Genomic DNA, 15,045 nt, shown 5'->3' with positions numbered 1-15,045 from the left:
TGGAGTCTCCTAATAAAACAATGTCCTTTTTAACCAGAGTAGTTTGCACTTGGTTTTTCTGTTTTGAGGCTCGAATCGGGTGTGCATCACTTGGTAGATTGCTGGAGTTTTGAGTCCCTGATGAGCTCCAAGATGCATTATTTTCAAGGGCAAGCACTTGTTTTTTCAGGGACTCAAATTGTTCCATCAGTGCACCAAATTGTAATTTAAGATCGGTGCACTCCTTACATCGATCACAAAGAAAAGAATCCCCAAGTGAGGTAGGATTAGTCACCAGGTCAACCTTGGAAAACATTCCACAGGTTCCACAACGGATTAAATCATGACTCATCCGTAAATCGTCATCGGCTATTTCTGTGTGAGTCACGATACCCTGTGATGTGTTTAAGGCAGATCTCGTAACTACCATTATAAAATTAAATAATTATCAATGAAAGTAACTTTAAAAAATTATGTCTATAATATTATTAAAATCAAACAGTTACAGGAAAACCTATAACAAAATAATCCAACAATATCTAAATAAATCAAATATTTAAAAGCACTATCCAAAAGTAAACCATTTAACTGAGGAGCCCTGTCTAAGTGCGTCCGCTCACCTCGAATGCCAAAGTAATCTCCAAATATGGGAAACAGCAACCCCAGAGCAACGTATCAACTCTGTGGTACTACACTGACAGTGGTAGAGGATGAAAGGGACCTGGGGTTGGTTGTGCGGGCAGATATGAAGTTCTCTGAGCAGTGCAGATGGGCTGCAAGAGTAGCTCATGGTGTATTGTCAATAATATATAGGAATTTTTCTAGCAGGGATAAGGAGGTGATTATTCCCTTGTATAAGGCAATGGTCAGGCCACACCTAGAGTACTGTATACAGGTCTGGAGGCCTCATTTCAAGAAGGATGTAGAGCTGCTGGAATGAGTACAGAGAAGGGCAACAAGATTAGTGAATGGAACAAAGGGGTGCTCTTACGAAGAAAGGCTTAAGTTTTGCAAATTACAGTGTCTGGAGACTAGGCACCAGCGAGGTGATCTGATAGAGGTGTATAAAGCCTTGAATGGTTTGAGCATGCTCAGTGCTGCTGGGATTCTTACTCTTGCTCAGAATAATCACCTGAGAGGGCATAAATTCAAATTGATTAAAGACAGATGTAAGATAGATGTGAGGAAATTTGCCTTTAGCCAGTGGGTGGTTGGATGGTGGAACAGACTTCCATCCCTTGTCATGGAAATTGATAGCCTAAATAAGTTTAAGGCTCAGCTGGACAGGTATTTTGAAGGAACAGAGGGGTGAAGTGGAAGTGGTTATTTTTTATTTATTTATTTTTTTTTTTTTTGGCTGATGCTGCATAAGCTTGCTTTCTTGCATCAAATGCCTCTACTGATGCAAATGCTAACTAGATGTCCCTGTAAAAATTTTGAGAAAATGGTAACAATAGTGGTACTAGAGAGAGAAACACCCTAATGAGTAAAGCACAGTTTAATTTCAGACAGAATAAATCCATGTTGGATCATTTAGTGAAAATGGAAGAAAGCATTCAAGATGTCTTAATTGGAACTGAACACCAAGGGAACCATATTCTTTAATATTGACTACTACTTAGGGACTATTACCACTTTGAAATCTACCAAGAGGAGTGAATACCACAAGAGTTATTCCTAAGCACACACCCTATTTTCAATTAAGATAAATGCTGCTGCAGACCAGTTACAACCCACAGTAATACGTACTCTTTATGTTGATAATCTTAGTATATCCAGCCAATCCCAGAATGTGAGAACTATAGAACGACAGCTGTAGAATTTCAACACTCAGCAAATAGGTCAAGAACAATGGATTTAGACTGCATATACTTTTGTCAAAACCATAATCTTCACCAGATCTGGAATGAAAATTAGAAGTATGAACAATTCTGGTAAAACCAATGATAAAATTTTTAAAGCTAGCTTTAGAAAAATAGTTAACATTTTTGGAATACATCAAACATATCAGGACTTCAAGCATACTGAGCATCTTCCATCTTTCTGGAAAGTGCTCAGTATTTTTAAAGCCTTGTCAGCAACAGCATGGGGAGAAGATCATTGGATCCTTAGCAAGCATTATTATACCAAGCATTGAATGGCACATTATAACCTTGTTGTTTTTTCAACACAAAAAAGAAATATATATATAAATAAATAAATAAAAAAAATCAGCCAAGCATTGAAGTCTATACTTGATTATTAGTGAGTCTCTACTTGGTATGATTGATCAAAAAAAAAAAAAAAAGAGTGCTTTCCGATGGTTGCACTCAATCCATCACATTCCCATTTTCACATCCTAGGAATGTTTCAGAACTAAGGTATATAATTTGTATGCTGGATCCAGTGAATTATCATTAGCTATTAGTGGCAATTCACTAATAGCTAGTGGAATTACCAACTAGTATTTCAGTATGCTTATAAGATATGATTTATGCTGGACCATCTATTGTTGTTAACTTTGTTCGTGCTATATTTGAAAAATATAGGGTAGTCTGTAAGTAAGGAAACTGTTTTTATTAACTGCTGATATAAATATGTATAATTTATTTTAAGAACAATTCATGATTTTTTTTTTCTCCCAGAATAATTCAAATATAGGAAAAGTATTTACAATGAAGGAGAGGGAAATTGTAATTGAAAGGATTGAAATTGTAAAGTTATATGCAAAATGTGCAAATGCTGAAGAAGTTTCGTGCCAGTAGGTGGTAGATGACTTTCATCAACCGGTGAAATACCACCACTTTGCTTATTGGAGGCTTGAAGTGGTGAAACCCATGTTTAGTCTCTAGAGCAAAGTTTCTGGCACCCCCCTCCCCCCATACTTCTCCTTCAACCCATGCATGGTACTAAGTACTATAGGTTTTTATACCTTTCGTGTTTGGGGTTTTCATAAAAAAAAAAAAAAAAAAAAAAAGTTCAAGACAATTTTAAGACATAAACCACCCACAATAAAGATCATAAAGCAAATTGTGAAGAAGTTTGAAGTGAGAACATAATTTACCAAAACCTGGTAGATTGCATTAGACCTTATATATCTCAAAGACCTGCCTGTTTGGAACTTTTAAGAGAGGATATCAAAAGAAGTTCGAAAAAATCTCAAAGAAGTGAAGTTTTAACTTAAAATACCTAAAACAAGCCTAAATAGATTCATCATTCCTTGTTGCTACAAAGTTTGAATGAATTTTTGGTCTAGAACAGGGATTCTTGATGGGGGCAAAAATTGGTTTTTGGTGAGTGAAAAATTCAAAAAATAGATGGTACTCGTACCAAATGCATGGAATGGTTGGTTGTGTCTGGTTGCTATTGTTATTGTTAGGAACTCCCTTATTATCCTAAAGGTGTTTAGGATTGTGGCGTCATTCTCTGGGAGGCTTATTGCTGCTGTATAGGTTCTTAAGGACGATCTTTAGCACTATGCTGTTGGCTGACATGATGATTGGGATGGTCATTAATTGTTCCATGTGCCACATATCTTTTGACTTTTTGTCTTATGTCTGAGTGCTTCCTTTTGACTTTTTGTCTTATGTCTGAGTGCTTCCTTTTGACTTTTTGTCTTAGATTGCTGGTGTTGGGCACTGCTATATCGATTGGTTAGGTAGCCATTTCCTTCTTGTCAGTGAGGGTTATTATGTCTGGTCTGTTGTGTGGGATCGTATTGTCCATTATTATGGTACAGTCTCAGCATAGTTTGTCGGTAGAGGTCTCTAGTATGGCTTGTACTTGTAATATGGTAAACTTTCTTTGATCAGCTGTTATTATTATTATTACTACTGTTATCATTATTTTTATTTTCTTTAGCATTTTTATTAATTTTGTTTATCATATATACTCAAGAAACCTGTTCATTTCTCATTGGCATATAAAGATTATCCACTGTGAAAAAAAAAAAAAAAAACAACTTTGATATATTATATATTATTTATTCATACTAGATTCATAACAGTATGTACATATTCATATTTCTGTACATAATATTATGTATCCACAATCAGGTTTAGGTTTTCACTTACCTTGAGCTTTTTGACTACTTCATATTTTATCATTCTTTTGTTTTTCTTATAAGCTGACAATCTCTTCAATGAACACAGCAACTTACGATCTTTACACCTATTTTAATTTGTCATTTCTAATTTATATATGTCACACAACATTCTTCATATATTGTTTTGAGTTAGAAGATATTGTCTTGTATTCCAGATTTACATGAACCTGTATTTATTTAATCTATTTTTAACAATTACTGTTTAGTTGGTTTATTTTTATAAATTGCTTTATATTTTTTAGAATGTGCATGCAAGCACACACCAACCTTTTTATCATTATTTACATATTTTGTATATACACTCAGTGATCACTGAATAATGAACACCTACCTAATACCATGTTGGGCCACCATATGATCAGATAACAGCTGCTATTTACCTAGGCTTTGACTCTACTAGATGTCTGAAGACATCTGTAGGGATCTGCTATGCTTTCCACAGTGTTAGAATATATGACGGTTGCATGTCCACACACTTCACGTCTTGTTCCAAAACATCCCACAAGTGTTCAACTGGATTGAGGTCAGGCGAATTTGGAGGCCAGTCAAGATGGGTGATATTGTCACTGTGTTTCTCAAACCACTTGTGCTCAGTGCAGGCTCAATGACATAGCTTATTATCATCTTGGAAGATCCTGTTTCTGGTTGGGGAAAAAATGCAACATGGCAGGATGCACATGGCCTCCTAAAAGCTGCCAGCAGACCTCACCAGTGAAACTTTGGTCCATATGCACCAGGGATTTTAATTCTTGCCAGCAAAACATGTTCCATATTAAGCAACTACCACCACCTGCTTGTATAGTGGGCACAATGCATGATGGGTCCTTGTACTTGTGTTGCTTGTGCTACCCGTGAAGGTATCGATAGGCGTGTTTCACCAGGTATCTGGTTTTTGAAAAGGTACTTTTTGAATGGCTAGTGATGATGCATGCAAGAAATGTTTCCTTAGCTGGAAATCTCTTAAAAATGAAGGCTAAATTGTTTGTGCATTAGATGAATATTGAATATTTCAAGTTTTCTGATGGATAGTTCTAGAAATTTTATCATTCTTTTCTTTTTATAGGCTGACAAACTCTACAATGAATACAATGCAATTTATGATTTTTTACACCTATGTTGTGTGAAATATATAAATATATAATTTATATATTTCACACTTCTTCATGTGCTGTTTTGAGTTAGAAGGTATAGTCTCTCATTCTAGAACTGTCTTACAAAAATGTGTGGAGAAAGTGCAGCTGTTGACACTGAAGTTATAAAGGAATGGCAGAAGAATTGTTTAAAATATATTTTGTTGACATATGACCAGAACAACATCTTCAATGTTGACAAAGCTGGACTTCTTTTTTTATAAGTTGCTATTGGATCAAATGTTTACATTTAAAAGTGAGAAATGTTGTGGTTGGCAAAGGTGTAGATTAATATTTACCTTGTGGTAAACATATCTGGCAAAGAGAAGCTTCCTCTTTTAATTGCTGGAAATGCCCAGAAACCTCAATGCTTAACATGTACAAAATATGTATATGCAGGTACTGTTCATATATGCTATATACAGTAATTTCTGTAAATACATAATTTACAAATTAATCTGACTCTATACGTTTGCAGAATGTACAGTCTTCATTTTCATGTTTGATATTGTAGTACGTATTCTGAATTAGATTATATTATATTAGTAGTATTACATCAATGTTTAGACATTTCATTCTTTGTTTGCTGATTTTATGAACTATCTATATAACATCCTTTCAACATAATGAAAATTTTTGTTATTCCCTGAGGGGCATATAAACAGCTTCAATTTATTATTATTATTTTCTTTATTTTATTAATTTTTTTCCAGCACTTTATATGTACTTTTTATGTACTTTGGTTTTAGAAACTTGCTCGTCCCCCCCCCCCTGACATATAACTGTGAAGTTCCCAAGTATAAAATTTGATATTATGCATTATTTATGATTGAACTGTTTATTTTCATGGTTAATTAATGTGGTGTGTGTGTGTGTGTGTGTGTGTGTGTGTTGTCCATAATATGATTTAGGTTTTAACCTTCTTTGAACTTTTCATTTACTTCATTTTTTATTCTTCTTTTTCTTATAAGCTGGCAATCTATACAATGAACATAGCAACCCACCATCTTCATACCTGTTTTAATTATAATTTTCTAAATTATACACACATGCACATAAGGATAGGAAGAAAGCCATTTATTATGATGTAGACAAAACTGTTGGATGGATTAGAGTTTGAGTAGAAATGGGATAAGGAATTTATATCAAAGTGCAAAGCAGCTTAAATGGAATGTAAAATGAGATATATGTAAAATTTAAGAATATATTGTAAAAAGTGCGCAGCGCTAAATGCATTGGTTACATTTATACGTACTACTTCCCATATGTACTATTTTGCTAAGCCGATATGAAGAGTAGTCAATAAGTATTTACCCTCACCTAAAAGCACATGAGTTAGGGATTTGATACTGTGTGTGTGCATGTGTGTACTACTGTGGCTCAAATTAATGTTTATTTATTTGGTTACTTAACTAGAGCCACAAATACAGTAAGAGATGGTATCTGCAGAGGTTCAATATATTAAAAGGTCCATATATAATAAGAGGTCCAATGCATTATAACATTTCTTCATTTAGTATTATTATTAGTAGTGGCAAATAATGCAGGAAAGCAAAGTTTATACAGCATCAGCCAAAAAAAAAAAAAAAAAAAAACCGTTCCCACTTCACTTATCTATTCCCCCTTCAACAGTTTCTCTAGTTCTTTGAATTTATTCAAGCCATCCACTCCCACAACATCAAATGGAAATTTGTTTCCCCAATCAACTGCCTGTTGGCTAAAGGCAAACTTCTGCATGTCTGTCGTGTAACCATCCTTCCTCAGTTTGAATTTATGCCATCTTGAGTGTGTAGTCTGAGCGAGAGGAAGAATCCCATCAATATTGAACTTGCTTAATCCGTTCAAAACCTTAAACACTTCAATCAGGTCACCTCACAGGTGCCTATTCACCAGATGGTGCAGTTTGCAGAACTGATGCCTTGTTCCCCTCAACAATCTTGTTACCCTTCTCTGTGTCCATTCCAGCAGCTCTAATCCTTTCTACAATGGAATAATCACCTTATCCCTTCAAGCAAAGTTCCTAAAGCTCCTTGAAGTTTATAATTGACAAGACCCCATGTGGCAGCTTGTGTGCATTGATCAGAGAACTTCATATCTCACAGCACAATCGCTCCTAGGTTCATTTTATTTTCCACAACCCTGAGTGTAGTACCACACAGTTGGTACTTTAATCTGGGATTACTGCTTCCCACATATATGTACTACTTTGCATTTGTCAATGTTAAATCTCAATTGCCATTTCTCAGCCCAACTGCCTAATTTTTCTAGATGCTGTTGTAGTGGCATACCACCAGTACTTTATTAACCACTCTGCCAACCTTCATATCATCTTCAAACTTGCGACATTTAGCCTGATATACCTTAATCAATATCGTTAATAAATACAGAAAACAACAATAGGCCCAGCATTCCTGGAGAACTGTTCCAATTTTTACAGCAGTCTATGTTCAATAGTATCAAAAACTTTCGTAAAATCCAGGTATATATGATATCAAAATTATTTTTTTCATCCATTTCCTTTGTTACTGCATCATAGTATCCAACCACATTGGTCAGACAAGGTTGCCCCTTGACAGACTCATGCTGTATGACTGAAGTATAATGGCACATCTATCTAGATGGTCCTGCATTAATTCTTCTACAAGTGACTCCATTACTTTCCCTGGAACAGAAGTTAAGCTAATAGGTCTGTAATCACTCATATCACTCTGTGATCTCTGTGAATTGTGGATACATTTGCACATCTCGAGTCCATGGGGACTTCCTCTGAATCCAACAGTGCTCTCATAATTATGGCTAAGGGTCTGCTCACCTGCTTCCCTTAATATAATTGGATACATCCCATACACAGCAGTTGCTTCTTTTATTTTTTAACTTCCCATCAGGTTTCTGGGAGCATCGGCAAGAGGAGTCTGTCAGCAGCATAGTCTGATGATGGGTATTGGTAAGATGCCTGAAACGTCACCTTATAATAATTTAGGAAAGCAGGTCTGATAAACTCTATTATTCATTTTACATAGCATGTGAGTGGTAATAATATAGTAAAAACCTTAATGGAAACACAGTTAAATATTTGGATGAAGTGATGTGGGCAGGCTGCATTGCTGCTTAGCCGACTGGGCTAGCCGGGTGGGTAAATTGCCTGCCTGCCTGGCAATCCAAAGGTTGCGGGTTCGAATCCCGCCTTGGGCTTGGATATCACGATGGTGCTGCACTATTCGGTTTGATCTCACGGCCACGATACACGAAGGAACCAGGAAAAAACTGGTTCCTTTGTGTATTGCTCACTTCATACGATAAAAAAAAAAAATGCTGCTTAGGTTTCTTTCTCTTATAAGACAAAGTGTTATTGAAGTTGAAGTGGATTTATTTGAAATCAAATTAAAATTTTGTTATTGTTTTGAATTTTGGATTACTGATATGCAATTAGGTGTAAGAAGTATTGCTATAAATTGCTAACTGCAATAGAATGTGTATGTGTTAGGAAGTCTACAGTTTTTTTGTGTCTGTTTTTAGGAAAGTGCTGTTTCAAAGTCAAAAGGGCAAAGCCTGTTACAGAGATGGTTTCCAGCATGGACAGGATGGTATACATTATCTTACAAAGAAATGTGTGAAGAAGAGAAAGATACTTGCACACAAACAAAATTGTCAAAATTAGAAGGGACAAGTGTTGAAGAAGATCTCAAAATAAAATTAGGTAGGTAATGCAGTTTATGTGATTGTAATTTCCCATCCACCTCTACAAAATAATTTTATTTTTATGAACTAGAGTGCTGAAAGGCATTTGAAACACAGGAAACAGTAATCATAAACATTGCACTGCACATAGAGATCACTGAAATAAATTTAATATTATTATGGTTCATACATAATTAAATTTCAATGTAGATCTTGTGAATAGTGTATTAACATAAAAAAAAAAGACATTTTTCAGGAGCTAATACAGCACCAAGTGCCTATTTTGTTGGACTTGAACATAGTTTAAATCTTTAAACTAAAAACTACTTAATTTTACATTTGTTACAATATCATTGGTTATGAATATTTATGAAATTTGCATAATGGATCAAATTTATTTAAAAGAATAAAATTAAGATCATCATAAGACTAATGAGTGGAAATGAATTAAGTTAATTTAGAGGAATAAAAGAATCATATTTATTTACATTTCAAATATCAGTAAATAGAATACCGGATTATATTTACTATAGTCAGTTTGATACAGAAAAAAAAATAAGGTTTTGTCTCCATAATTAAAAGCTGGAGTACAATAAGAGATATAATGCAAAAAGGGAGGTGTTCATGCAGTTTCCAATAATGATTTTATATATATATATATATATATATATATCTGTTCAAGTTGTATTCTTCTTCAGTGAAGATATTATAAACAATATTTTGTTAAATATGGATCATAATGAGCTCTGTGGTAATTTCCAAATCTACCGTTTTTTTAAAGTATTTGTTCAGTCAAATATGAATTTTTTAAAAAAATTAATAACATTGGAAACATAATCATGGCGTCAGAGAGGACATGCCAATTCCTGTAGTAGTGAAGTGGTAAACAATACTGGATGTCTGAAAAAAAAATTTATTATAACAAAGGTTCATAATTTTGGAATGGATACATATTTACACTAACATAATTATAGTTACAAATAATAGCTCACAAATTTTTTATGTATGTCAATAAATTTGAACATGTACCCCTCTTGTAGCTCTGCAGATGTCAAATCTGTATTCAACCTCTCATCATACATTTCTTAGACATTTAAGGTGAAGATGAAGAGATTTCTTCAATAATTTTTCTTTAATATTGACAAATCAGAAACTGTTGTTACAAATACTTTATCCATAACATAAACCAATTTAAACTTGTGCATTCCACTAAAATAAAAAAGATTTTAAAGTGCATGTATGTGTGCATTTGGCTGCTTTTGTTAAATTTGTAACTAGACTGTTACAAATACTGTTACAGTAACATCCTCTCACAAGTGTGATTAAAGATGAGTTGAAAAAGGCAATATGAGCACTTTTGAGAGCTACCAAACAAATGATCACTAATGACTTCCACTGATGTATTAAAATCCATTTCACAATCCAAAAGTTTTGAAAGGTGACAAATTGATGAACTTAAGTAAAAAGAACAAGTGAATTGCAAACTTCTGATATAAGTAATTCTTATACAAGAAAACTGAAAATTGTAGGCATGTTATCCTAGCTTGGACAGAAAAGTCTGTTCATATTCCTCTCCTCTGACTTGAATAAAGTAATTTGCTTCTTTTAAATGTTATATGAATGTTTAAAAATCTGAACTTAGCTCTTCAATCCAGCATACTTCATATCCATGTACTGAGGTCATTACTTCTAGATATGTTGAAGAGTGATATCTACAAATGTATTTCACTAACAGTTTTCAAATCTTTTTAGCATTAGTTGAGGCACATGATGCAAGAAAGAAAGCTTATACAGCATCAGCCAAAAAAAAAAACCCTTCCCATTTCTCCCATCCGGTCACACCATATGTTTGTCTAGTTCAGCCTTAAATTTATTTAAGCTATTGACTTCCACAACAACAGAGGGAAGTCTGTTCCAGCAATCAACTACCTGCTGGCTAAAGGCAAACTTCCTCACATCTATTCTACAACTGTCTTTCCTCAATTTGAATCTATGCCACCTCAGGTTCTTAGTCTGAGCAAGCGGAAGTATCCCATCAGCATTGAGCCTGCTCAAAACATTCAGGGCCTTGTACACCTCGATCAGATCACCTTGCAGGTGCCTAGTCTCCAGATGCTGCAACTTTCAGACATAAGCCTTTCTTCGTAAGCTGTTCCTCTTACTAATCTTGTTGCCCTTCTATGTACTCGTTCTAGCAACTCTTACTAATCTTGTTGCCCTTCTATCTACTCGTTCTAGCAACTCTACATTCTTCCTAAAATGAGGCCTCCAGACCTGTACATGGTACTCAAGGTGTAGCCTGACCATTGCCTTATACAAAGGGATAATCACTTCTTGGTCTCTGCTAGCAAAATTTCTATATATCATTGACAAAACTCCATGATCTGCTCTGGCAGCCCATCCGTAATCAATTCACAAAGGAGGTTAGGCAGGAGAAGGCAGATTATGAGAAATTTTTGGCAAAGGATGCTAAGAAAAAGAGCAAGGATTTCTTTACTTATATAAACGCTAAAAGGAAGGGGACGAATCTGATTGGTCCACTTATATCGACGGTTCGACTGTTGATGATCCTGCTCAGATAGCAAACAAACTGAATGAGTATTTTGCATCTACATTCACACATGAGGAGTTATTAATGTTTGAAAATGGCAGAAGGTTATCAAATTGTAGCAGGGTGCTTAATGATTTTATAATAACTGAGAGCAAAGTGGAGGAGAAATTGTTGAAGTTAAACATAAGAAAGGCACCTGGGGTGGATGGGATCTATCCAGTTATATTAAAGAAGGCGGCAAAGCAACTTAGCAAACCCTTAGCCATAATTGTGAGAGCATCCTTGGACTCAGGGGAGTTTCCCACAGACTGGAGATGTGCAAATGTATCTCCAATTCACAAAGGGGGATCGAACGGTGACAAAAGTAATTACAGATCAGTTAGTTTAACTTCTGTTCCTGGTAAAATAATGGAGTCACTGGTTAAAGGTGCATTGCAGGATCATCTAGACAAGACTGCAGCAATAATTCAGACACAGCATGGGTTTGTTAAGGGAAAGTCTTGTCTGACAAATTTGATTCGATATTATGATGTGATTACAAAGGAACTGGATTCAAAAAATAAATTTGATATCATATATTTGGATTTCAGGAAAGCTTTTGATCCCATAGCGCATGTAAGACTACTGTACAGATTGGAGCAGAATGGTATTAAGGGTAAGTTGCCACAATGGATAAAAGGATGATTGAGTGGAAGAAGACAGAGGGTGGTAATCAATGGGTGCTGCTCTTCGTGGATTAATGTTATTAGTGGAGTCCCACAGGGTTCGGTGTTGGGTCCTCTGTTGTTTTGTATATTTATCAATGATATTGATGAAGGTATATCAGGCTTAGTGTCGAAGTTTGCAGATGATACAAAGGTTGGCAGGGTTGTTAATGACAGTAATGGCAGTGTGCTACTGCAACAGGATCTAGATAATTTGGGCAGATGGGCTAAGAAGTGGCAACTGAAGTTTAACCTTGACAAATGCAAAGTACTGCATATGGGTAGAAGTAACCCCAGAGAAACCTACCAACTGTGTGGTACTACACTTAAGGTGGTAGAAAATGAAAAAGACCTGGGAGTAATTGTGCAGTCAGATATGAAGTTTTCTGAGCAATGCAGACAGGCTGCCAGGGCAGGTCATGGGGTTTTGTCAATGATATATAGGAATTTTTCTACCAGGGAAAAGGAGGTGATTATCCCTCTGTATAAGGCAATGGTCAGGCAATGCCTTGAGTACTGCATACAGGTCTGGAGGCCTCATTTTAGGAAGGATGTAGATTTACTTGAGCGTTTACAGAGAAGGGCAACAAGATTGGTGAGGAGAATGAAGGGATCCTCTTACCAAGAGAGGCTTAAGTTCTGCAAATTGCAGTGCCTCATTTTAGGAAGGATGTAGATTTCCTTGAGTGTGTACAGAGAAGGGCAACATGATTGTGAGGGGAATGAAGGGATCCTTTTCATTCCCCTTGCAGCAGCTGGAGACTAGACACCTGCGAGTGATCTGATTGAGGTGTACAAGGCCTTGTATGGGTTGAGCAGGCTCAATGCTGATGGGATGTTTCCACTTGCTCAGACTAAAACCCGAGGTGGCATAGATTCAAATTGAGGAAAGACAGTAAATTTTGATGTTGTAGAAGCGCTCATACACTTGCTTTCTTGCATCACATGCCACCACTACTACTACTACTATCTGCACTGCTCAGAGAACTTCATATATCACTGCACAATTACCCCCAGGATCTCAAGCTGTGGCCTGACCATGGCCTTATACAAAGGGATAATCACTTCCTGGTCTCTGTTAGCAAAATTTATATACAGTAAACCCCCGCTATTCGCGGGGGTTAAGTTTCTGAGAAATGCCGCGAATACCGAAAACGCGAATACTGAGTTATGGCTTACAAAGTATGAAATATATAAGAAAAACTAGTCTAAAATTTTGTCTATGTATGTATTATAGGTACCTTTATAATATGACTATGTACATAGACAGTACATAGTGAAATGCAAGCATATGGCATCGAAATGAAAATCAGAAACACTTTAATATTAAATGTAATATTTATTAGAAATTTCAAACAAATCTTTCAAACCAGCGCATTTGCTAACTAAAATAACTTATCCGCGAGTGCTGTTACCAGTTTTGCTAAAGTGTTGATAAAGGAGTTTTGCCTTTTCACGAATAATGAGTGAACTTAACGGAATTTTATTTTGAGTTCGGTCTTCTATCCACAGATTTAAAGCTTTTCCATTTTTTTCTAATTTAACATCACGAGTTACTGAGCAAATTTTTGAAGCAATTAGCGCGTTTTCACGGACACTATGGCGGATTTTTTCTTCTGATTTCTTGATTGATCGTACCGTTGAATCATTGATTTTATAATGTTTAGCCACTGAGAAGACACTTTCACCATTAGAAATTTTATCTAATTACTCAATTTTATTTGCCAATGTCATCACCTTCTTTGATAATTTCACATTCACATTTCCCTTGTTATTCGTAGCCATATTTTTGTATGGGTTAGAAAGAACTTGTCCAAATAAAGTCACTTTCTTCCGTTAACACACTCGAAAAAGTCTGTTTTACACTGCAAAATGGTAGATTTATCAATTTTGTAAGCATATAAATTTATAAATTGATAAATTTATTCAATTTTAAAAGCATATAAATTAAAAACAAACGACAAAACCTTCCATGGCAAGCGCATAACACATACCGAACAAGGATTAGCGAGAAACATCCACCCTAGCGATTTTGTCACCCTCCCCCCTCCCACTGAGCGCTGCTTTGACCGGGAAAGATATAGCCACGCCCATGTTTTTTTTATGGCGGAAAATGTTCACGGCGCTTTAAAATTCACATTTTTTTAGGTTTCATTTTATGTTAAATCAGCAAATACAGATACCACGAATAGCGGCGGTTTACTGTATATCCTTGACAAAACTCCATGACCTGCTCTGGAAGCCTGTCTGCACTGCTCAGAGAACTTCATATCTGACGACACAATTAACCCCATGATCTCAAGGTGTGGCCTGACCATTGCCTTATACAAAGGAATAATCACTTCCTGGTCTCTGCTAGCAAAATTCCTATATATCATTGACAAAACTCCATGAACTGCTCTGGCAGCCTGTCTGCTCTGCTCAGAGAACTTCATATCTGACTGCACAATTAACCCCAGGATCTTTTTCATTCCTCATCTCCCTGAGTGTAGTACCACAAAGTTGGTACATTTCTCTTGGGTTACTGCTGCCCATGTGCAGTACTTTGCATTTGTCAATGTTAAACTTCAGTTGCTTCTTCTAAGCCCATCTGCCTAACTTTTTTAGATCCTCTTGCAGTAACATACTGTCTTTAGTGTAATTAACAATCCTGCCAACCTTTGTATTATCTGCAAACTTGGACATAAAGCCTGATATACCTTCATTGATATTATTGATAAATGCACAAAATAACAATGGATCCAGCACCTGAACACTGGGGGACTCCACTAATAACATCGGTCCACGTAGAGCAGTGTCCATTTATTACCACTCTCTCTGCCATCTCCCATTCAACCATTCCTTTATCCATTGCAGCAACCTGCCCTTAATGCTGCACTGCTGCAATTTGTACAGCAGTCTTCCATGTGCAACAGTATC

General features: G+C 35.8%; 1 protein-coding gene across 6 annotated transcripts in view; it reads left to right on the top strand.

The window, feature by feature from the left end:
• LOC150079291 (intermembrane lipid transfer protein VPS13D-like) overlaps nucleotides 1-15,045 on the top strand; it is a 1,618,665-nt gene that overhangs the window by 234,918 nt on the left and 1,368,702 nt on the right. For all 6 annotated transcript variants that reach the window (XM_090383928.1, XM_090383929.1, XM_090383926.1 and 3 more), the window contains one exon: nucleotides 8,710-8,890. In XM_090383928.1, coding sequence (XP_090240054.1) covers nucleotides 8,710-8,890 — 181 coding nt within the window. The remainder of the gene's footprint in view (nucleotides 1-8,709; nucleotides 8,891-15,045) is intronic.

The sequence above is a fragment of the Mastigoproctus giganteus genome, chromosome 10 (assembly GCF_048544385.1).
Source record: "Mastigoproctus giganteus isolate SK-2022 chromosome 10, ASM4854438v1, whole genome shotgun sequence".
NCBI classification, from domain to species: domain Eukaryota; kingdom Metazoa; phylum Arthropoda; class Arachnida; order Uropygi; family Thelyphonidae; genus Mastigoproctus; species Mastigoproctus giganteus.
The sequence above is the reverse complement of the archived record's forward strand: the minus strand, read 5'-3'. Positions and strand labels throughout refer to the sequence as shown.